General features: G+C 44.5%; 1 protein-coding gene across 11 annotated transcripts in view; it reads left to right on the plus strand.

Annotated features, from left to right (window-relative positions):
• The first annotated feature begins 2459 nt into the window (after positions 1 to 2459).
• The window catches only part of DHDDS (dehydrodolichyl diphosphate synthase subunit), a 30527-nt gene continuing 10972 nt past the window's right edge, over positions 2460 to 22014 (plus strand). The window contains exons 1-7 of one of the 11 annotated variants that reach the window (XM_027603640.1): positions 2460 to 2536; positions 2957 to 3147; positions 5022 to 5138; positions 7987 to 8129; positions 10988 to 11104; positions 12038 to 12139; positions 20343 to 20457. In XM_027603640.1, coding sequence (XP_027459441.1) covers positions 3085 to 3147; positions 5022 to 5138; positions 7987 to 8129; positions 10988 to 11104; positions 12038 to 12139; positions 20343 to 20457 — 657 coding nt within the window. In that variant the 5' untranslated portion in view covers positions 2460 to 2536; positions 2957 to 3084. The other 10 variants (XM_027603679.1, XM_027603653.1, XM_027603689.1 and 7 more) reach the window with 10 other exon arrangements.

Consider the following 22014-nt stretch of genomic DNA (forward strand, 5'->3'; position numbering starts at 1 on the left):
CCCCTCCTCTATCCCTCCTCCCCAAAAAAGCCCCCACACATACACATTCACATCTGGAAGAAGCAAAGAACACTTCCTCCCTTGTTCCCAGTCTCCTGTGCCAAGACCATTCCTTGATGTGATTCATAGTAATATGCTTGTATTTGGTTGGAACAAACCTTTAATCTCCAGTCTTACGGTAGAGAGAAGCAAATGCAATGGTGGCGGGGGGCTTTCCATGTAGGAAGTAAGAGTCGGGAGACCAAGGAAGGGAAGATGAATGTATATCCAAATCACTCAGGAACTTTTATGCAGGTGCAAGAAGCTTATGTCAAAGTGGCCACAAGATTGTTTAATAGGAGACGGACGAATGTAACTCCATGTTTACTGCTAGAAACCAAAGCTTTGTGTGAAATCTTGAATTTATGGGGGGGGGGCATGGGAGGAAAGCTGTACCTATCTGTTCTTTCCCTGATCCCTTCCCCTCATTTCTGAACTGCAGGAGACTGAGCCTCCTTGGGCTTTAGTGACTCCATCTCTGGGAGTGTTTATTTGATGGTTGTTTTGCTGTGCCGGGTACTTCTTTCCCACTTGCTATTGTTTTGTAACACACATGCTGACCCTTTTCCCTTCTCTCTTTACCCTGGAAAAATACAATGAATAAATAAAAAGTTATTGGTACTGAAACTGTCCTCTTGTTGGATCTTTAGGGTGTTTTTTCTTCCATAATTCCCACCTTCTTGGATTGGGACTCAGAAGTAACAGAAGAACCATTACATTTCCTGTTCGGCCATTTTGTTAGAAATGAATCTTGAAAATTCAGCCCTTCCACCTCATTACAGTGGATTTTTGTTTCTAGTTAAGGCCTCTTGTCCTCTTGGAAGCTGCCACATTCAAGAGGGGATTAGGAGCTTGGCATGCATAAGAATGGGGTTGCCTGTGCCACTGGCTGGGATGAAAGGATGGGGCCATGGCTTGGGGCATGAGACCCTAATACTTTCTCCCCTGCTCCTCAAAGCCTTTTACAAATCTTAATTAATTAACCCCCTGCAGCACCCCAGGGAGGGAAATATGTGGAACTAGGGAAATTGAGGCCGGAGGAAGTAACACTGATTAGCTATACAAAAACAACATTTTCTTTGAGCCCAAATGTGCTAGCCTTCTAATGAACATTGTATTTTAAAATATCTAGTCCCCCCCCCACCCCGGCCCCCGCCCAGCCCTGCCAACAAGGGAGGGAATTTAAAAAAAATTGATTGGAGGCATGCCATCTATTACACAAAGAGCAAAGAGATGGCAGGACAAGGGTAAGAAGTTTCATACATCCACTTGAGAGACTTCATACCAAAAGTCAAAGCTGGCCATGGAAGCTGCTAAAAGCAAACTACTACAGGGCTTCAGTAAATGGTGTTCCTGCAAAATTGAACTAATCAGCAAGGCTGAAACTTAATTCCTAGGTTGCAAAGCAGGAAGGATAGAAAAGCTTAAGACTATTCAAGGGTGGGTTACTCATCTCTAGGGCTTTCTTTGATCATGTGTGTTAAAAGTAACCCTTTCATGAGACAGTGAACTGGAAGTTAACAGTGCAGTAACTCTTCCTTACCTTGTTCTCTTGATGAGACTACAAAGTGAGAAGAAGGTTTAGAAATTGTAAAGTTGGTTTTTTTCCTTTTTTAATTTTGGGAAAATCGAACTCTTAGTTTCTTTTGTGAGTCCCTCAAGTTCTGCAACAGTTTTCCTTAAAGATTACAGAGCTTAATGCCTTTGATTTTTCTATCAGGGTTAATTGATGGCCTTTCATTAGTCATTCTTAGAGCAGAGCTCTTTCCAGCCTCAACCCCATTTTGAGTTGCTCTGGGTGGGTCCTAAGAATCTGAAAATCCTAAAATATTAGTGCTTTAAGTCGGCACAAAATGAATTGATACTACTAAGTGCGTCTGTGAGACTAAGGCTAGGAAATTACCAAATGATTAAATCCACAGAATAAAACTGCAAGCAGTAAATACAGAATTTGCAAGACTTGAACCAGGACTCCAACGTCCACTTCTCATGCCTTCCAGCAAGCAGGACACTGTCCAAGCCCGTTTCTCAACAGTTGCAACCTGCCACCGGCTGCTGAAATTGCGCTTCTGGCAAGCCGATCCGCGAATTCTTGCCCTATAGGGCAGCCTGCCCGAGGTCTCTCGATCTGGCTCCACAGACCTCCCCGCTCCCCTAGGTGATCTCGACCCCGGCTTTCCCGGCCCGGTCCCCGGGACGTGGCCCGGAGCCCGCTCGCCCGCCCCCCTCGTTGATGTGAGCGGGTCGCTCGGTCGCTCTCCATCTCTTTCCCTCCCCCCACCCTCCCTTCCCGGCTCCTGGGAGTGCGAATTTCTCTTGGAATGCTAGCACCGCCCCTTCTCCCAGCCCGCAGGCGCAGGGCGCAGCCCCGCCCATTACGTGACGGTGGGGCGTGTTCCAGCGCCCAACGATGACGTGTTCTTCCAGCGCCACGTCGTGAGGAAGTGGAGCGGTTGAAAGGCGCCGGGCGGTGCGGAGCAGGTGCAGGGCTCAAGCGGTGAGCGAGAGGCGAGAGAGGTGACTGGGCGGGGAGACGGCTGTGGGAGAAACAGAGGGGACAGTGGAAGAGATGAGTGAGGGAATACATAATTTGGAGAATACTGAGATTGGAGGTGACGGGGCGACACGTGAAGGGGGGTTGGAGCGCAGAATGGGAAGGGTCTTGGGGAGGATGGAGAAGGAAGAAGCAGGGAGGGATCAGGATGTAAAGCCTATGAGGTGGCAGGAAGCAGACTTGGATGTTCAGGAAAAGTCAGTGCAGATACCGAGGAAAAGGGGATAGCAGCAAGGTCCACCAAGCCAAAACCAAGGAAAGGCCTCTGCCCCGAAGGTCTCATTGGCTTATAAACTCTGGGTGGTGAAGAATTGTAGGCTTAGACCAGTGTCTTTGGATCCTAAACTTGGCTACTCTTCACAGTCCAGATAAGTCCCTACAAAGTCATCCGAAGCTGTTTGCAAGCTCTGGTGATTTATTCTCTTGTTTATCCAAGTTTACCTGGCGGGTGTCTTCTTGTCCTGGGCTCATCTTCTGCCAGGGCAGGAGCTATGTCATGGATCAAGGAAGGAGAGCTGTCACTTTGGGAATGGTTCTGTGCCAACATCATAAAAGTGAGTACCAGTTGGTCGCCTGGTTAGTTGGGTAATCTTGTGTCAAAAGCTATTATTAAAATTGAGTAACACAGGGCGTCTTGGTGGCTCAGTTGGTTAAGCAACTGCCTTCAGCTGGGGTCATGATCCTGGAATCCCGGGATCGAGTCCTGCATCGGGCTCCCTGCTTATTGGGAAGTCTGCTTCTCCCTCGACCCTCCCCCCCATATGCTCTCTCTCTCTCATTCTCTCTCTCAAATAAATAAATACAATCTTTAAATAAAAATAAAATTGAGTAACACATGATGTTAAGTGGAATTTAACAATGGGACCAACAAGTCTTTGAATTGCAAGGTAACTTCCAGGTCTACATTTCTGGCAGATTATTGCCCTAACTTTCACATTTTCAGGAACCCCAGCACCTCCCCATATCATTGGGCAACCTAGACTGTTAGGTCTTCCCTATAGGGAGCTGAAATTTGTTACTTGGAACTTTAATCTATTTTTCCTTGTACTGTTCTCTAGATTTAGATAGAATAATCTTTCCTTGATGTTGCAGTAGAGCATAATGGTTAAGAGTTTAGGCTGTAGAGACAGACAAACAGAATGAAAATCTTAGTCTATCATTTATTAACCATGTGACTTTATATGGTTGTTTTGAGGATGAAATGAAACATACACCGAAAACAGTGTCTAGCGGTTCTTAATTACTGCTATTGTTGGGGCTGTTTTCAGCTGTTTGAAGACTACAATCGTTCTATTTCCTACACTCACTTACTTCCCCAAATCTTGCCTCCACTTTTCTCTGAGGATCACAACAATGTTATGTTTTCTGCATATAACAAGGTTAAGATTGAAGCCAGTCAGCCTGGTTTTGTCTTTCAGCTACAGTCTGTCAAGCAGTGGGTAGCAGTGAATTTATGAGTCAGCAAGCCTTATACCCCACCCCCCCCATACACATTCACACACAATGCCAAGTGATCTCAGGCAGGCCAGGAAATAGAAAGCATCTTCTTGGGGAACCATTGCAGTCATGTGTTGGGAAGAACAAGCTGCATGACTTGACTGGAATTTTTTTTTTTTTTTTTAAGACTACACGTGGAGGACAAAGGCTGAAAATGTTGGAGAGGCGTGGGGAAAGCAGTCAGTGACGAGGCCCTTCAGTGAGGGAAATTAGGCTAAGGAGTGTATTTCTGCTGCAAAAGACAACAAAAGGCAGCTCTAAGCCAGATAAGACGTTTTATTGGGTCCCCAAAATGTCTTTTTTGTTTGCTTTGAAATGGCTTCTGACATTTACATTTTGATAAAAATCCTGGTGCTTGGCTTCTCTTATGTAATTAGAAGAGCAACAACATTGAGCCCCCATTCCTGTGTGGCAGCGATTGGATAGAGCGGATTCCTCTTTTCTGTGGAGGATACCCTTGCCACTGGACCACAGCCAGCAATATCCTTCCTGTGCCTTCCAGGTGGAGACATGAAACCAAAGTGGTGGTCAAGTGCATATGGTTAAAAGATGAACTCTGAAAGCATACGGACCTCAGTTTGAATAACCACTTTGCCTTTTCTTAGCTGTGTGTCTTGTTCAAGTCACTTGACCTCTCTGAGCCTGTTTTTTCACCTATGAAATGAAGCTAATACTGTTTACTTTATAGGTTTATATGAAAAAAACTGAGATGAAGTAAAAAAAAGCCTAGAATAATACTTGGCATGTAGTAGGTTGCTCAGTATAAATGAATATGTATAAATAAGTAAAAGCTCTTAATACCCGTTTATTGAGCCAAAAGCTCAAAATACGCAGTTCTCTTCCTCAGGGGCACTTTTATCATCTAACTCGAGCCTATCAGCCTGGGGTTTAGTGTCTCCTTGTGTGCATCATTTGTCTTCTTACTTCACAGGCGGGCCCAATGCCCAAACACATTGCCTTTATAATGGATGGAAACCGTCGCTATGCCAGGAAGTGCCAAGTGGAGCGGCAGGAAGGCCACTCACAGGGCTTCAACAAGCTGGCTGAGGTGAGTGTGGGTGGCAGAACCCAGTGGGTACAGTGTGTGGAGAATCGGACTATAGCTACAAAATCAGGCCCTGAGTTTCCTATGGTTTGAGAGTATTTTTTTTTTTTTGATAGCTGTTTGTTTTGTTGCTTGCTTGCCTGCTATAGGTCTCATATCAACATTAACAGAAATTAAGTTATATAGTGAATCATCACAGAATATTAGAAATAAGAACAAAATTGACTCCTCTTACCACCTCAGTAAATCAGCAGTCTATAGTTTTCTGTGCTTCATCCCAGTCCTTGTAATATGTTCTAACATGACTTAACATTTGTAAAATTACACATGTACTTTTAGTAACCTTATTTTACGGGGTATTTTGGCAAGTCTTTTTCTAGGTTGATATATAGCTTTTCTAACTATATGTTTTAATGCCTATAGGATATTTTATTACAAGGATCTGACATAATTTGTTTAGCTCCTCCACCATTATCAGATCTTATAAATAGTTCCATTTTAGAATAAATTCTTTGAAGTAACATTTCTGGAGCAAAGGTGGGGTGACTGCCTATCCTGGTTTACCTGAGGCCTTTTATTTATTTATTTATATTTATTTATTTTTAAAGATTTTATTTATTTATTTGACAGAGAGACAGTGAGAGTAGGAACACAAGCAGGGGGAGTGGGAGAGAGAGAAGCAGGCTTCCTGCTGAGCAGGGAGCCCGATGCGGGGCTCGATCCCAGGATCCTGGGACCAGGACCTGAGCCGAAGGCAGACGCTTAACGAATGAGCCACCCAGGCACCCCTGCCTGAGGCCTTTTGGCGCTTAAACTGGGAAAAGTGCCAGACAACCTGATTCATCACTCTAAACAAAGTTTAAGGGCATTTTATGCTTTTAATGCATGTTGCAAGTTGGAAAACTTTAAATTTAACAATAAGAATGGAATATGGTCTGTCTTTGTGAGGCTAACTTTAAGAAGAATGGAAATTCGGTCTGGAGAGACCTCAGCTTTCCAGCACAAGAACATGGCCTGATGCCAGGGCAATGATATTTTTTGCCTTGAGTGAGTGGATGTGGGGCTCAGTTGAACACCCTGAGGAGGTCTTTAGGTTTGGTGACCCCATCTTCTCTTTTGTGACTAAGTAAAAGGCAGTTTTGTGCAGTGCTTAGGAGCTTAAGCTCTGGAGTCACTCAGAACCTGTGGGCACCCCTGCTCTGCCACTTCTGGCTCTGTGACCTGTAGCAGGCTAGCTTCCTTTTGCCTCAGTTTCTTCATCAATAAAATGAAAACAACAATAATCTCTACTTCCAGAGATTATGTGAGGATGAAATAAAATGGCATGATGAAAAGCATTTGGCAAAAGATTTGGCATAAAGTGCTCAAAAAGTTGGCAGTGTTATTGTTAGCAGCTATATTGACTGGTCAGTGGTAGGTTCCGACCCAGATGTGCCAGCCAAAAGGTAGCTTCCCTGTCGTCTGTGGAGCCTGAGTCCATTCAAGTGTCAGGTTCTCATTGGTAATTTTCCCACGGTGGCAATGAATTGAGTTGCATGTATGCCTGTTAAGGGATTAGAAAGACAGTTCTCTTCAGCTTTGTTTCTTCCAGTTCAGTTCTGATTGAATGTCTTCTGTCCCCTACCCTTAACCTACAGGCTCCCTATCTCAACACTGTTATTCTTAGCTCTGGTTAGTTCTCTGCCTTTAGTGGTTCTGGGTTAGAGCAGCCCCAAAGGACTGGGTTTAATATGAGTTTCACTTCTCTTTTCATTGAGGTATAACTTCTTATGGTGAAATGCACAAGGTGGGGTTTTGACCGTTGCATTTACCTGTCTAATCCATACCCCTGTTAAGATTTAGAACATTTCCATCTCTCCAGAAAGTTCCCTTGTGCCCCTCCCTTCCCAGTCAAACCCTGTCCCACCTCCTCTTCCCCTGTTGGGGCAAGAATTGTACCGATTTCTATCACTAGAGGTTAGTTTTTGCCATTTTAGAACCTTATATAGTGGATTTGTATAGTAGAGTTGTAGCCTTCTGACACATTTCTTCCACTCTCTGAGTCTCAGTTTTTCTCCTCTATAAAGTAGGCATGAAGACAGCAATGCCATTCTCAAGAGGTTGTTCAGAGAATTGAATGGAATAATGTATGTGAAAATCCTGTGTAGACTTAAATGCTACACAGTTGTGTACTCGATGCCTTTATTCTTATAACTCATCAGCCTCTCAATCTAAAAGATGAACTTGTGCTGAGAATAATAATTCCTTGTGGGTTTAAGATTTTATTTATTTGGGGGGTGGAGAATGAACAGGGGGAGGAGCAGAGGGAGAGGGACAAGCAGAATCCTCACTGAGTGTGGTGCCCGACGTGGGGCTCGATCCCACGACCCCGAGATCATGACCCTGAGCTGAGGTCAGATGCTTAACCGACTGAACGCCCCTAATACCTTGTGTTTTATATTGTCCTTCAGCCACCTTGTGAGTGATGGATGGTGCTCCTGTTTTACAGATAAGGAGACTTAGGCCCACAGAGGTTAAATGATTTGCCTACAGTCACATAGCAAGTGCGCATTGGAGTTGGGGACTGGAACCTACATCTTTACTCTGTCGGTAAAGAGTTCTTTCTAGTAAACCACAATAGCACCAGCAGAGCAGTACTCATTAAGCTCACATTTTTCAGTTTCTCAGGTGGTAGCTTTCTGATTACTTGGTTTGTTATTCTGACAGAAACGCTGGTGTTATCCTCGCTTTACCTGGTTTGGGGAGGAGAAAAGTCTGCCTCTCACCTCCAACGCTGAGTCAGAGCAGAGGCATCTCTTATTTCCCTTCCTGCTCTTCCTTGTGCCCTAGCTCCTTGCCTTCTCCCTCTCAGACCCTGCGCTGGTGTTTGAACCTGGGCATCCTAGAGGTGACGGTCTACGCGTTCAGCATTGAGAACTTCAAACGCTCCAAGAGTGAGGTAGACGGGCTAATGGATCTGGCCCGGCAGAAGTTCAGCCGCTTGATGGAAGAACAGTAAGATTCTATTGGAGGGGGGAGCGTGCTCTTACACCATAACCCTCACCTCTCTTATCTCAGGCTTATCTAAGGAACTCTAAACCCTTTTAATGTTAGTCACATCTCTTCGATGGCATCTATGGCAAGCTAGTCCCACCCCCCTTTTTTTTAAGGGGGCATTTATCTGAGAATATAGAGGTATTTCACAGAATTCAAGGACAAGTATAACCAGCCTCAAGCAAAACTGAAACCAGGAATTGAAATCCATTAGAAGGGCCTCTTCCTACTCTCTGCACTCCACCTTTCTCTGCTTCAAGAGAGCAGCCCAGAATGAACTAAAGCCCTTAATTAATAGCCCACCTTAGATTTCTACCCCACGACCAATAAACTGTGATCAGGGGAGTAGCATGAAAGAAATGTTGGAAAAGTCCTTTTAGTCATCCTAAACATTACTATGCTGCCCTATATATTTTCTTGGAAGGGACAGGATGACGTGTATGAGGCCTTTATGGGGAAGACTCAGGACTGTTCTTAGCTCTCACTAAGTTTAAACTAACTTAGGAAGCAGTGCCAGAAAGGGACAAAGGGGAAGTTTGATGGAGATTATTTGCTTCAAAGTGTGGAAACCTCCCCAGCCAGGACTGCCCCAGACTCTTCATTACAACCCTTTTCTGCCCAGCTCTTCCCTGTACCAGGACGCAGGGAGATGAGAGAACAGAGAGCCTAGGGCACCAGTGGAGCTGGGCCTAGAACAGTTTTGTCATTTCTGTCCCAGTGTGGGTTTTGGAGTGGGGAGGGTAGCGAGGCTTCTCTCTGTCCATATAGGATAGTGAGACTTGGCCACAGACCTAGCTTCCTGGTCCCCAGCAGAGCCCGTGTGGTTCAGAGTTCCTACTCAAGGGCTGGGGCTGGAGGCGTTGGGGGCACTTTCCAGGTATTCAAATTCTTCTGTACATCACACTGATCCCACCTTTTTAAAGTATTTATACTGTGTGCCAGGCCCTGAGCCTGGCATGTATTTTCATTTAATATTCACCTTATCCTGTGAGAAAGAGATTATTATTACCCCAGTTGTAGAGAGGAGGAAAGTGAAAACCAGAGAAGTTTAGGTGTGTCTCTGGGGTCACACAGCTGTCAGACGGGCAGAGTCAAGACGGACAGGATCTTTCCAACTCCAGAGCTGAGCTGTTGCCTGCTACAGTGTGGTCCGAAAGACAGGAGGTAATCTTAGAGTTCCTGAAGATCAAAATGCATAGCAGTAGGGTGCTACTGAGATTGCTCTAATCAGTCAGCAGTAGAGAAAATGGTCTTAAGTTCTAAAGTCCTGGACAGAACAAGAAGAAATCTTATCGGTGGTTTTCCAACGATGTGCAACAGAACCTTAGAGTTCTGAGGAGCAGGTGTGCAAAGAAGCCAGAGGGAATGGGGCACAGGGTGCTGGTTGGCATTTACCTATTATATGTATTGGGCTTCTGTTTAATGTGTGACTTGAAGAAAGAGTTTTTGGCTTTAGGAAGGTTGGAAGACCACAGGCCTAGTTCAGTTTCATCAGTTGGGAAACAACCCTAGTGGATAGAAGTTTAAGGCGTGCTCATGGTCACACAGCAAGCTCATGGCAAAACCAGGTTGGGAACCAAGATCTCCTGGCTCCTCTCCAGGGCTTTTATCTCTCCTTCCCTATAGACCTCACTCAAATAACCTGACTGTTGTCTGAGAATAAACACTTTCAGGTACCTTCTCTTACTCAACGCAAGCCAATGTGGAGAGTACGGCAGGGATGGTTATTACCCCTAGTTCACAGGGTGCGGGAAACTGAGGCTCAGAGAAGCTCAGTGGTTATACAAGGTCAGCTAGTAAGTGCTGGCTCTAGGACTTGAATGTAGCTATTTTCCTTCTGGTTTTGCCTTGATCCGAGTATACATTTGCCTACTATATCAGCTTCAGTGGATTCTCAAAAACAGGTGGTTAGGTCTTGCTTCGCTCTACAAGCAAAGTGATGCGGGTTACAAAGTGATGCTGTGGATGCAGCCTTGCACTCTGGATCAGGGATCTCCAGGACCTACCTGCTCTACAGGATACTTCTTGTTATTAAGTTCCCATTTTCCAAACACTAGTAATTCAGTTTCTCCATAGCGTCCCCAGGCGAGGGAAGCTGGTTGGGTAACAATTCAATTCTGCCCACTGTGCAGAATTTGGGAATACTATATGGAGGCAGCAAGGTGCCATGATGAAGAGGACAGGCCCTGGAACCAGGCTCCCTAGGTTTAAATTCAGCTCTCCACTTAACCACGTGTCTGATGTTGAGCAAATTACTTAACCTCCCTGTGCCTCAGTTTCCTCACCTGTAAAAGGGGAATGATAATGGTGTCTGCCCCGAAGGTTGGTGTAAGGATGGAACATATTGATGTGTGTAAAGCACTTAGACCAATGTCTGGCACTTAGTAAACATAAACTTAATGATGTTGCTGTTACTAAGATCTTTTACCAGAAGGTACAGAAGTAATGAACAGTACAGCTTCTGCCCTTGAGTTTATTCACTTTTCAAAACAGGACAGGACACGTGAAGTGTAACTTGCCAACAAGGACGCATGAAGCCTTGTAACGTGTGGTAAAGAGTTTGGGTTCAGGTTCTCAAACCGGGCACACCTGGATTTTAGTTCTGATATCGTCTGACGTTGGGCCGTGTCTGTCTGCCTGTCCTGTCTGAGCTTCCGTTTTCTGCTGTAGAATGGGGAATGTGGCAGACTCGGGTCCGAGTTGTTGGGACGTGGTGACACACGGCACACAGGGCAGTGCTTAGGAACTGGGAGCTGAGTGTTAGCCGTTCTCCAGCACCGCGGGCTCTCTGTCCCAACCCTGCCTCCTTTTCCTGATAGGGAGAAACTGCAGAAGCATGGGGTATGTATCCGGGTCCTGGGCGATCTGCATTTGTTGCCCTTGGATCTCCAGGAGCTGATTGCGCAGGCGGTACAGGCCACCAGGAACTATAACAAGTAAGTGTTCCTGTTTCCCCTCAGTGACCTGGAGCAGTCTTTGACTCCCTGCTAGCTTCAGAGAGACATGCTGGGCCTTTCTTGGTCTGCATTTGGTACAAGAGGCCAGGAGCGGTTTGGGATGCTTAGAGACTTCCTCCGTCTGCAGGGCAGACCAGAGATGGTTCTTAATACCGTGTCAAATGTGTGTGAACTCACACATAACGGTTCTTTATCCTCTGCCTCTTTCATGCGCCTGCCCACCACGATACATGCATATACATATGGTTACATATGCACACGTATACAATCATCATCATCATTATTACTATTTTACTTGACAGGGGCTAGGGTGAAAATGAGTGTTATAAGGTAGGTAAGCTGTGGATATGGCCTTGAGCTCTGGATCAGAGTTTTCCTTCCAGGACCTGCCTGATACCCCACATTATAATATATTCTGTCTCTGTCTACAGTATATTTCTGTCCCTGAAGACAGATCTTTCAAGAAAATCTTTTTCTGTCCCACTTCTTTACCCATGGACAGGTTGACATTGGGAGGTCAGAGTTCAGTCATCCAAACTTCAGCATGTGTGCCTTTGGAATATGATACGTGTTTGGCAGGGGACTGGATCGTATCAAATTTCCTCCCTATTCTACTTTGCTTGTGTTAATATCACAGTGGATTCACATCCTCTGAAAGCTGGTTGGCAGTAGAAGGAGAGAGGGTTAGGGAGTAAAAGGGTCATTTAGTGTTTGTCTTGTTACAAAACTAATAACATGTTTATTCTAAGAAAAGTTGGAAAACGCAAAGAATTCATAATCTCACCTTTCAGAGATAGCCACGATTCACATTTGGTACGTGTGTGTTCTTCTGGGGAAGCAGTACTCTGTAGGCAGTGACTCTAGTCCTTAGTCCCTGTCCTCTAGTAAATTATTCTCTTCTTCCTTTCTCAGGTGTTTCCTAAATGTCTGCTTTGCTTACACATCCCGTCACGAGATCAGTAATGCTGTGAGAGAGATGGCCTGGGGAGTGGAGCGAGGCCTGCTGCATCCCAGGTACCCCTGCTTGTTTAGCATGGTAACCGGTAGGGAAACCAGGCGTGCCCCTCTTAAACCATGTCCTTGGGCCGGAAGTCAACTCAGTGATGCATGTAGACAGATTTGGGGCATGACCCTCCCCACATAGAGCTTAGGATAGGCTTGTCGAAGCCTGCTTCAGAATTTCTGTGTTCACCGCACCCCAAGAAGCCCCAGAAAAATGGTGTAGCAAGTAGCAAGGCTGTGGCATTCACTGAAAAATGATGTCCTTACACCTGAAATTAATATAACACTGTATGTTAACTATATTGGAATTAATTTTTTTAAGATTTTATTTATTATTATTTGATTTTATTTATTATTATTATTTTTAAAGATTTTATTCATTCATTTGAGAAAGAGACAGAGCACAAGCAGGGGGAGAGGCAGAGAGAGAGGGAGAAGCAGACTCCCCGCTGAGCAGGGAGCCTGACACTGGGCTCGATCCCAGGACCTGGAGATCATGACCTAAGCCGAAGGCAGACACTCAACTGACTGAGCCATCCAGGTGCCCCAAGATCTTATTTTTGAGTAATCTCTACATTTAACGGGCTTGAACTCATGACCCCGAGATCAAGAGTCACATGTTCCACTGACTGAGCCAGCCAGGTGCCTCTGGAATTGAAATTTTTTTTTTAGGTTTTTCAAATTTATTTATTTGAGATAGAGAATGAGGAGGGGGGAGGGGCAGAGGGAGAGGGAGAAACAGACCCTCCACCGAGCAGGAAGCCGGACGTGGGGCCTGGTCCCAGGACCACGTGTGAGATCATGACCTGAGCCGAAGGGAGATGCCCAACTGACTGAGCCACCCAGATGCCTCAAAAATTTTTTTTTTAAAAAGATGCCCTCTGGTGTGCCTGGGTGGCTCAGTCAGTTGAGTGTCTTTGTCTTAGGTTGTGATCTCGGGGTCCTGGGATCAAGCCCCATGTCGGGCTCCACGCTTAGCAGGGAGTCTGCTTCTCCCTCTCTCCCTCTGCTCATGCGCACCGTCTCTCTCTGTCACTCTCTCTCAGATAAATAAAATCTTAAAAAAAAAAAAAAAACAGCAGATGTCCTCCATGGGGAACCTGGGGCTCTCAGTCTGTGGAGCATGTGACTCTTGATCCTCGGGGTCGTGAGTTCAAGCCCCACATTGGGTGTAGAGGTTACTTTAAAAGTAAAATCTTTTAAAAAATAAATAAATAAAATCTTAAAAAAAAAGATGTCCCCTGGTCCTTTGGCAGTGTTTTTCCTCGAATGGTTTTTCAGGAATGCAACTTGTTGCTGTTATAGTCCTTTAGGTCTCTCATGTTAGTTTCATGCGAGATTCAGGTATTTTTCAAAAAGAAAATTGTTCATCACAAGCAGCATGTGGAATCCGAACTATTAGAGTGGTAGAGACTTAGCCTCTCAGTCCCTTCATGTTATTGTTCGTATAACATTTGGTAATAATATTAATAAACTAGCAATAGCAAGAGTAAAATAACAGCAAAAATAACCCAGGCGATGTGTTATGTTCTGTATTTTACTCAGTCATTGATCTCATGTATGAGAGGTTCCAGTGTTTTCTCCATTTTATAGATGAGAAAGCTGAGCTGAGCATTAGAGTGGCTTTCCCCAGGCCATCCTGCTGTGAGTGCCGGAGCAGACTCATCTCGAGAGCTGTCTGATTCCAGCGTGCCTGTCCTTTCCCTCTGTCATCTAGGACCTTGAGACTCAGGAAATTGTCTGATTCCTTTCTTGGGTATAATTTGATTTACCTGGGAAACTAAGTTAAAAATCAGAAAGTTGCTCAGTGGGAACGGAATTAGATAAGCAGAAGAGGAGACAGTTTTTAAGGCTATTTTAAAGTCCTTTTCCTCTCCAACAGCCAGGTGATTGTTCTGTGCCACAGAGTTCATTCATTCATTCAGTCATTTATTCACTCAACAAACATTTTAAAAGTGCCACATAAAGGCCAAGCACATTCTTGTACAGAGAGGGTACAGTGGTTAAAAAAAAGTACATATTTCCTGCCCTCAGGGAGTTCTGGTAAAGGAAACAGACAATAATGAATATTATACACATTGACATACCATTATAATGGTGATCAAACACTATAAAAACATTGGTGCCGGATACAACAAGAATTTATAGTAAGAGGAGTAGACCTGGTAGGGAAGGCTTTGCCGAGGAAATGATCGGTGGCCAGAGAAGGAAGACAACGTGGTAACTGGAGAAAGAGGCAGCAGTAGTGTGAGGAGCTTGTCGGTTACAGGAAGGCTGTTGGGGTAATTCAGGTAGAGATTACCCAGAATGGAGCTTGCGTGGTGGTGGTGGCGGAAGAAGAGGTCAAATAGACTGCATCAAGAGTTAGGAAGTAGATAAAATCGAGGGGCCTTCATGGGCCAAGTCTGGGAAAAAGATGTGTTATGAGTGACTCCAGCGTTTTTGACTTCCAAAATGGTGCATAGCAGTGCCCCTCCCTGTGCCAGGGAGCCCTGAGGGAGGGTCCAGTTTGAGGAGGAAGGTGAGCAGTTTGATTTGGGTTATACCGTACATGTTGAGCATAGATGGCAGGCTGACAGTTTGCGAGGAGAGGTGGGGACTGGACATACTGGCGTGGGGGTCATCTGAGTAGTTGGTAACCAAAGCCAAGAGGGCCTGAGGACATCGAGGAGCGTCTCGAGTGAGTGGGGGAGAGTTTTGAGAAACTCTGAGTTCTGCTGGCTGGGTAGAGGAGAAGGAGCCTTAAGGAAAAAAGAGGATGAACAAGCAGAAAGACGGGAAGAAAGCTGGGCAAGTCAGTGTTACGGAAGCCAAGAGAAGAGGGAATTTGCTGGTGCAGGGTGGGAGGATGCCGGCGTTGGTGGGAGCCACAGTGTCGAGCGCTGTAGAGAGGTCAGTTAAGCCGCGGATTGAAAATGAACTGTTGGGGAAGAAATGAAGATGCTGGTTAAGTCGGTGGGAGGCAGGCAGGAAGATGAGAGATGGAAGAGGAAGAGGGTGATATGAGCAGATGCAGGTTACTGTGGTTTTCTGATTCTTGACTTGTGGGGTGATTTCATAGTTGTTCACAGTATTATTGTGCTTTCCAGTTAATGTTTCATTTAAAGAGATAAAAGTTTATGCTGAAAAGAAAGAAAGCTTTTAGCTAGTAGATATGTGTGTGTTCATGCCTAGGACTAGAACTCTGATCTTGCCTCTTAGTTCAGTGTTCTTGATACTCATACCACAGCGACAATCACTGACCTTTATATTCTCCTTCTTGCCCAGGAAGTTTTCCCATATTCATTTTCTTTGCCTTGCGTGGCTTAGGAGCTTACCTACATGGGATTAGTCAAGTGGATGGATATGGCGTGGGCGGGGCGGGGTCGCCAGGGTAAGGAGGCTGCAGACTTAGAAAGGTTGGTGTTCTGCTCGGACTGGGCTCATCAGAGCCCCAATACGCACATATTTTATAAAGGTCCTACATGTTCATCAGAGAGCGTTTGCAAACTACTGGATATATAAAGATGAAAATTTAGATCTTCAGGATCTGCAACACTCCTGGTAACACTTTAAGTATGTCTTTCTAGGTCTTCCTGTTTGCTTGAATATGTGTGTGTGAGTTTAATCAACTGAGTTGATTTTTCCCATCAAGTTGTGACAATATCTGTTACCTGTGTTTGGGTTCTAGGTTGTTTGCAAGTACGTTGTCAAAAACTTTTTTAGCCTGTAAGCGCCTCACATTCAGAAAACCAACATGTATCTGTTTCTGAGATCTATTTTCAGTGATTCATTCACTCATTTATTCAAACATGTATTAAGTCTTTCTCTGTCCCAAGAAGGTGCCATGCTAGAAGAGCAAGAATACAGAGCTGAATGTGTCATGAGGCTTGCCCTCAGGCAGCTCACAGTCTGGTTCATGTACACACGTAAGTCACACATGGTGCTGGGTACCAGACTAATGGATGCGCAGGGCACAAGCTGGTGCTGACGAAAGTAGTGATCAGTTGTGGTTCGCAGTTCAGCCAGAGTCATCTTTTTTAAAACACAAGTCCAATAATGATGCAAATATTTATAACAAAAGAAATCACACTGTGAACACTTTACCACCTGAATCATGCTTTTGTTCACTTGATGTTGTAATATGAGCACTTTTCCATGCTGCGTGTTTTTAATACTTTGTCATATCGTTATTTCTAATGGCTGCAGAATATATCTTGCTTTAATTGACTTATTCAAGTTGTTGTTTATGTAGGCTGTTTCTAATTTCTCATATTACAAATAATGCTACAATGGCGTGCCTGGGTGGCTCAGTTGGTTAAGCGACTGCCTTCGGCTCAGGTCATGATCCTGGAGTCCCGGGATCAAGTCCCACATTGGGCTCCCTGCTCAGCGGGGGGTCTGCTTCTCCCTCTGACCCTCTTCCCTCTCCTGCTCTCTGCCTGTCATTCCCTCTCTCAAATAAATAAATAAAATCTTAAAAAATAATGCTACAATGAAGTCTATAAACTTAACTCTTGTCAGCATTTTGGATTACCTCAGGATCTGGGTCTGGATGTGTCCATTTCACCTTACTCTTGCCAAATAAAGTAGTAAATAAACTACTGTAATTTTATAGGTGAAAGTTGGTATTTTACTTTTATTTAATAGAAATTACTTCTTGGGGCACCTGGCTGGCTGAGTCGGTAGAGCATGAGACTTGATCTCGGGGTTGTGGGTTCCAGCCCCACATTGGGTATAGGAATTACTTTAAAAAAAAAGAAAAGAAAAAAAAGTATTTCTTAAAAGTCTTCATGTAGACAGCTAATGCTATGTAATGATGGGTTTTTGTTAGCCATAGCACAGATGTTCTATTTTCATTTTGTCTATTTTATCTCCTCCCACCCCTCTTAGAGTGACCTCATTTTCGATAAGAATTCTGCCCACTGCCTGAGTAGATGGAAAAAACCTTTTGGCAGACCCATTTGAAACTCAGATTAAGTGGGGATCTGAAGTCACACAGCAAAGTGGTGGGCCTGGAAATAACATTTCTTCTTCTTTATTTACATAATACTTTATAGTTAGTTCCTAAGATACACTCAAATCTGTTACTTCATTTGTTTTTGTTTTGTTTTTTTTAGGGGGTGGGGGCAGAGGGAGAGAGAGATCTTAAGCAGGCTCCACGCTCAGCATGGAGCCTGACACGGCCAAACTCACAACCCTGAGATCATGACCTAAGCCGAAATCAAGAGTTGGATGCTTAATCAACTGAGCCACATAGGCGCCGCTGTTATTTCATTTGATTTGACCCTCACAGTAACCTATAAGTAGATAAGACAAATGTGCCCATTTCAAAGATAAGGGAGCTGAGAAATTATATTGATTATACAGGGTCTCAGATTTCCTAGAGAATTAAGACCATGCTGCTAAGACAAGACTCTTCAGGTTTTCAGGGAAATCTGAATTAGAGCCCTTCCTCTTGCAATTTATAAGTGAATATTGTTTCCCATGTGATGGTATAAAAAATTTAACTCCCTCAGTGATTTGTAAAAAGAGGACCGAAAGGCACACAGTTGGTAAATGTAGTCTCATTTTAAACACTCAACCCAGAGGTGCCTGGGTGGCTCAGTCAGTTGAGTGTCCAACTCTCGATTTAGGCTCAGATCATGATCTCAGGGTTGTGAGATTGAGCCCCACGTTGGGTTCTGCACTCAGCAGGGAGTCTGCTTGAGATTCTCTCTCTCCCTCTCCCTGTGCCCATCCCCCAGCTTGTGCTCACTCCCTGTCTCTCCCTCTCTCAAATAAATAAATAAATCTTAAAAAAAAAAAAAAAAGCCCAGATCTCTCTGCTTTTTAAACTGTGCTCCTGGAAGAATCTTCCCACCAAGAAATTTTATCTTCTAGACCCCTCCCAAGATGCAAGTCTTACCACTTGGAGATTCCAAATTCTGCCTCTTGGTGCTTGGTAGGACAGGTAAACAGTGTTTAGAACTAACAGACAACCAACCTTTCAAATACCTTCTTTCCGTGGACGGGAGTGTTTTACTTCAGATAAATGATGGCAGTCCCCATTCTTCCTCCATTCCATCTCCTTTCTAAATGTCCGTCTGCTTGGGAAAGTAGCTCTTAACCGACGTGGGAGGGCTGATCATTTTGCTCTTTTTTTAAATCCTAAGTAATATGGATTTTTTGCAATGTTTCATGGTCCATATGACTTAAAAGTTTTTAAAAATGTTCTTTAGGGGCACCTGGATAGCTTAGTCGGTGAAGCAGCTGACTCTTGATTTCAGCTCAGGTCATGATCTTGGGGTCATGGCCCCGGGTCAGGCTCTGCGCTTACCAGGGAGTCTCCCCCTTTCCTGCTGCCCCTCCCCACCCTGCGCACACACGCCCTCTCACTCCCTGTCTCTCAAATAATAAATCTTTTTAAAAAATGTTCTTTTTTAAAAAACATTTTATTTGGGCGCCTGGGTGGCTCAGTTGGTTAAGCGACTGCCTTCGGCTCAGGTCATGATCCTGGAGTCCCTGGATCGAGTCCCGCATCGGGCTCTCTGCTCAACAGGGAGTCTGCTTCTCCCTCTGACCCTTCCCCCCCTCATGTGCTTTCTCTCTCTCTTATTCTCTCTCTCTCAAATAAATAAATAAAATCTTTAAAAAAAAAAAAAACATTTTATTTATTTATTCATGAGAAACAGAGAGAGAGGCAGAGGGAGAAGCAGGCTCCCCGCAGAGCAGAAAGCCTGATGCGGGACTCTATCCCAGGACCCTGGGATCACGACCTGAGTCAAAGGCAGATGTTTAACCGACTGAGCCACCCAGGCGCTCCTAAAAGATGTTCTTTGTAATATATTCAAACAATAACAAAAGTACGTAAAGTAAAAAAGAAATAGTCTTTCTTTCTTTTTTTTCTTTAAATTTTTTATTGTTGTTAATCACCATACCTCACATCATTAGTTTTTGATGTAGTGTTCCATGATTCATTGTTCGTGCATAACACCCAGTGCTCCATGCAGAATGTGCCCTCTTTAATACCCCTCACCAGGCTAACCCTTCCCCCCAACCCCCTCCCCTCTAGAACCCTCAGTTTATTTTTCAGAGTCCATCATCTCTCATGGTTCGTCTCCCCCTAGTCTTTCCTTCTTATCCAACCTTCCAGAAGTAATCATCATTAAGAGTATGGTGTATATCTTTCTAAACTTTATTCTTTCTTTATTTTTTATTTTTATTTTTAAAATTTTTATTTATTTATTTTTGAGAGAGAGAGAGCACGCGCACATGGAGGGAGGGCAGAGGGAGAAGCAGACTCCCCACTTAGTAGAGAGCCCAATGCAGGGCTCGATCCCAGGACTCTGGGATCATGACCTGAGCCAAAGGCAGGTGCTTAACTGAGCCACCCAGGTGGCCCTGCAGTCTATATTTTCTTTTTTCTTTTTAAGGGGTGTGTGCAGAGGAAGAAGGTGAGAGAGAATCTTAAGCAGACTACCCATGCCCATTGTGGAGCCCAAAACAGGACTTGATCTCATGACCCTGAGATCATGACCTGAGCCAAAATCAAGAGTCTGACACTTAACTGACTGAGGCACGCAGGCGCCCCTGCACTGTATATTTTCCGAAGCTTATTTTTTTCAATTAATATTAGCTCTGATCTTCCCCAATCAGTACATTTGGATTTAACTTTATTAAAAATAGTTGCATTAGTATTGTATCAAATTGCAGGGTTTACTTTATTTTTCTTTATTTTTTTAAAGATTTTATTTATTTATTTGAGAGAGAGTGTGTGTGTATGCACATGAGCAGGGGAGGGGTAGAGGGAGAGGGAGTGGAAGAAGCAGACTCCTGCTGAGTGCAGAGCCTGACTCTCCATTGGAGGACTCTGAGATCATGACCTGAGTTGAAGTTAGACTCTTAACTGACTGAGCCACCCAGGCACCCCAGATGTATGCATTTTAAAAAACAAGATGTTTCAAGTGAAGGACACATTCTAGTGGGTGCATCTCGTTTTAGGCCTGCAGTGAAATGACTTTGGGCAAGTTATTTATCTTCTCTGAGCCTCAGTTTCCTTATGTATAAAATGAGGATCAAAATACTTTATGTAGTTGTGAGGACTAAAATCATCCATTTATTTGAATGTTAAGGGCCTCTGCCTGTATTGGCTAATGGTGTTCTATAAACCGGGAAGCCTTACGTATCAGTTCAGCATGGGAATAATCTGAAAAGAGATGTGTGCTTACCTTTGTCTCTTCCCCACTCGCCTTAGTGATGTCTCTGAGTCTCTGCTCGATAAGTGCCTCTATACCAACCACTCTCCGCATCCTGACATCTTGATACGGACTTCCGGGGAAGTGAGGCTCAGCGACTTCTTGCTCTGGCAGGTAAGTAGTTTGCAACCACTGGTGTGTTTGTGTCAGCATGAAGACTGTGATTACACCCACAGGGTGGATTTAGTAGGGCTTATCCCCACTTGCAGCCATGCTGGTACCAGAGAACTGGGGTGGCAGGGGGAATCTGGAGAAATGTATCCAGGCTGTGCCTGGTAACACTTGCTGTCCTTCTTCTGTCCCTGGCTTTGTCAGCCTGTGTGGTTCTTGCTCTCTGAAGTGCCTAGAGGGAAGTCAAGGCTATCTAGCTGTGGTGAAAACTTCACTTGTGCCCCTGTTCAAAGCACTGGACTTCTGCCTTGTGTCCTTGAGCATAAGCAGCTGCCCTGGTAATCTGCCAGGTACTCCAGCCCCTCTGGGCTAGAACCTTGCCTTGCAGTTACAGGTCTGTCTCCTTCAGATGAAACAGCTGTGTCTATGCAGGCACAGTCCACAAGGGATACAAACTGTATGCAGACTCTTTCTTAGGGGCCTGCTGCTGCCTCTTAGCTCAGTCACCTCTGTGTAAATGGTCCCCCAAAAGCTCAGAGCCAAATCAGTTTGCCTTTGCTTGAAAATCTCCATCATCTGTTAACTTGGCCCCTAAGTAGCACATGACTGTTCAAGGAGAGGTTGGAGAGACTCAGCTTTGAAGCAAGTTCCAGAAATGTTAATAGACCATAGTCTTAAAAGATTTAGCTACTGAAGATACTTTTGGTCTTTGGCTATATTGAAAGAAAGAACGTGCAGCTTATGGTTCGGTGGTCTGCTGTGCCGGTCAGATCATGTCTGGAAAGTTTACTTCTGGGCACTGAGTTTTAAAAGACTGCATTGGTAAACTAGAGGACTTACCAGAAGCAGCCAACCTGGATAGCAAGGAATCTGGAACTCATGGCATGTAAGGAATGAGTGAAGGATAGTGGTCTGGAAAAGGGAGGCATGGTGACAGTTTATTCCCTTAGAAAAAAATACTGAATTCCTCCTTCGTGTGCTGGGAATATGGCAGTCACCAAGTCAGAAATAATCCCTGCTGCCTTAAAATGTATGGTTTTTTGGCAAAGGTAAACTGAGCAAGACATGGCAACCTTGGGGACAAATAACAGTTCTAATCTTGACTTCAAATATTTGAAAGAATGTCACTTTGAAGAAGAAACAGACCTGTTCCGGAGAAAAGACCTGAGACTTTGGTAGAAGTTCCAGGGAAGGTGACATTGGTTTAGCAGAACAAGCTGTCTTGACAACTAGAGTCAGCCCTCTTGAGGCACTGAACTCCTCACTACTAAAGGTATCAAGCGGTGGCTGTCAAGAATGTTCCAAAAGGAATTCTTACATCAGTGATTATTATGAGGGTTCATCCAACTCTGTAGTCTGACTGCTTTGTGTACATTATCTTGTTCAATTTTCATTGTACCTTAAAAACCAGGTATTCTTATTCCCCAGTTTTACAGTTGAGGAGACTGAGGCCCAGAGAGGTTAAGTAACTTGCCTCATGTCACATGGATGGTAAATGGTAGACCCAGGATCCGAAGCCAGGTAGTCTGGCCCCAGAGCCCATGCTCTTCACCACGTGTC

The sequence above is a fragment of the Zalophus californianus genome, chromosome 4 (assembly GCF_009762305.2).
Source record: "Zalophus californianus isolate mZalCal1 chromosome 4, mZalCal1.pri.v2, whole genome shotgun sequence".
Classification (NCBI taxonomy): domain Eukaryota; kingdom Metazoa; phylum Chordata; class Mammalia; order Carnivora; family Otariidae; genus Zalophus; species Zalophus californianus.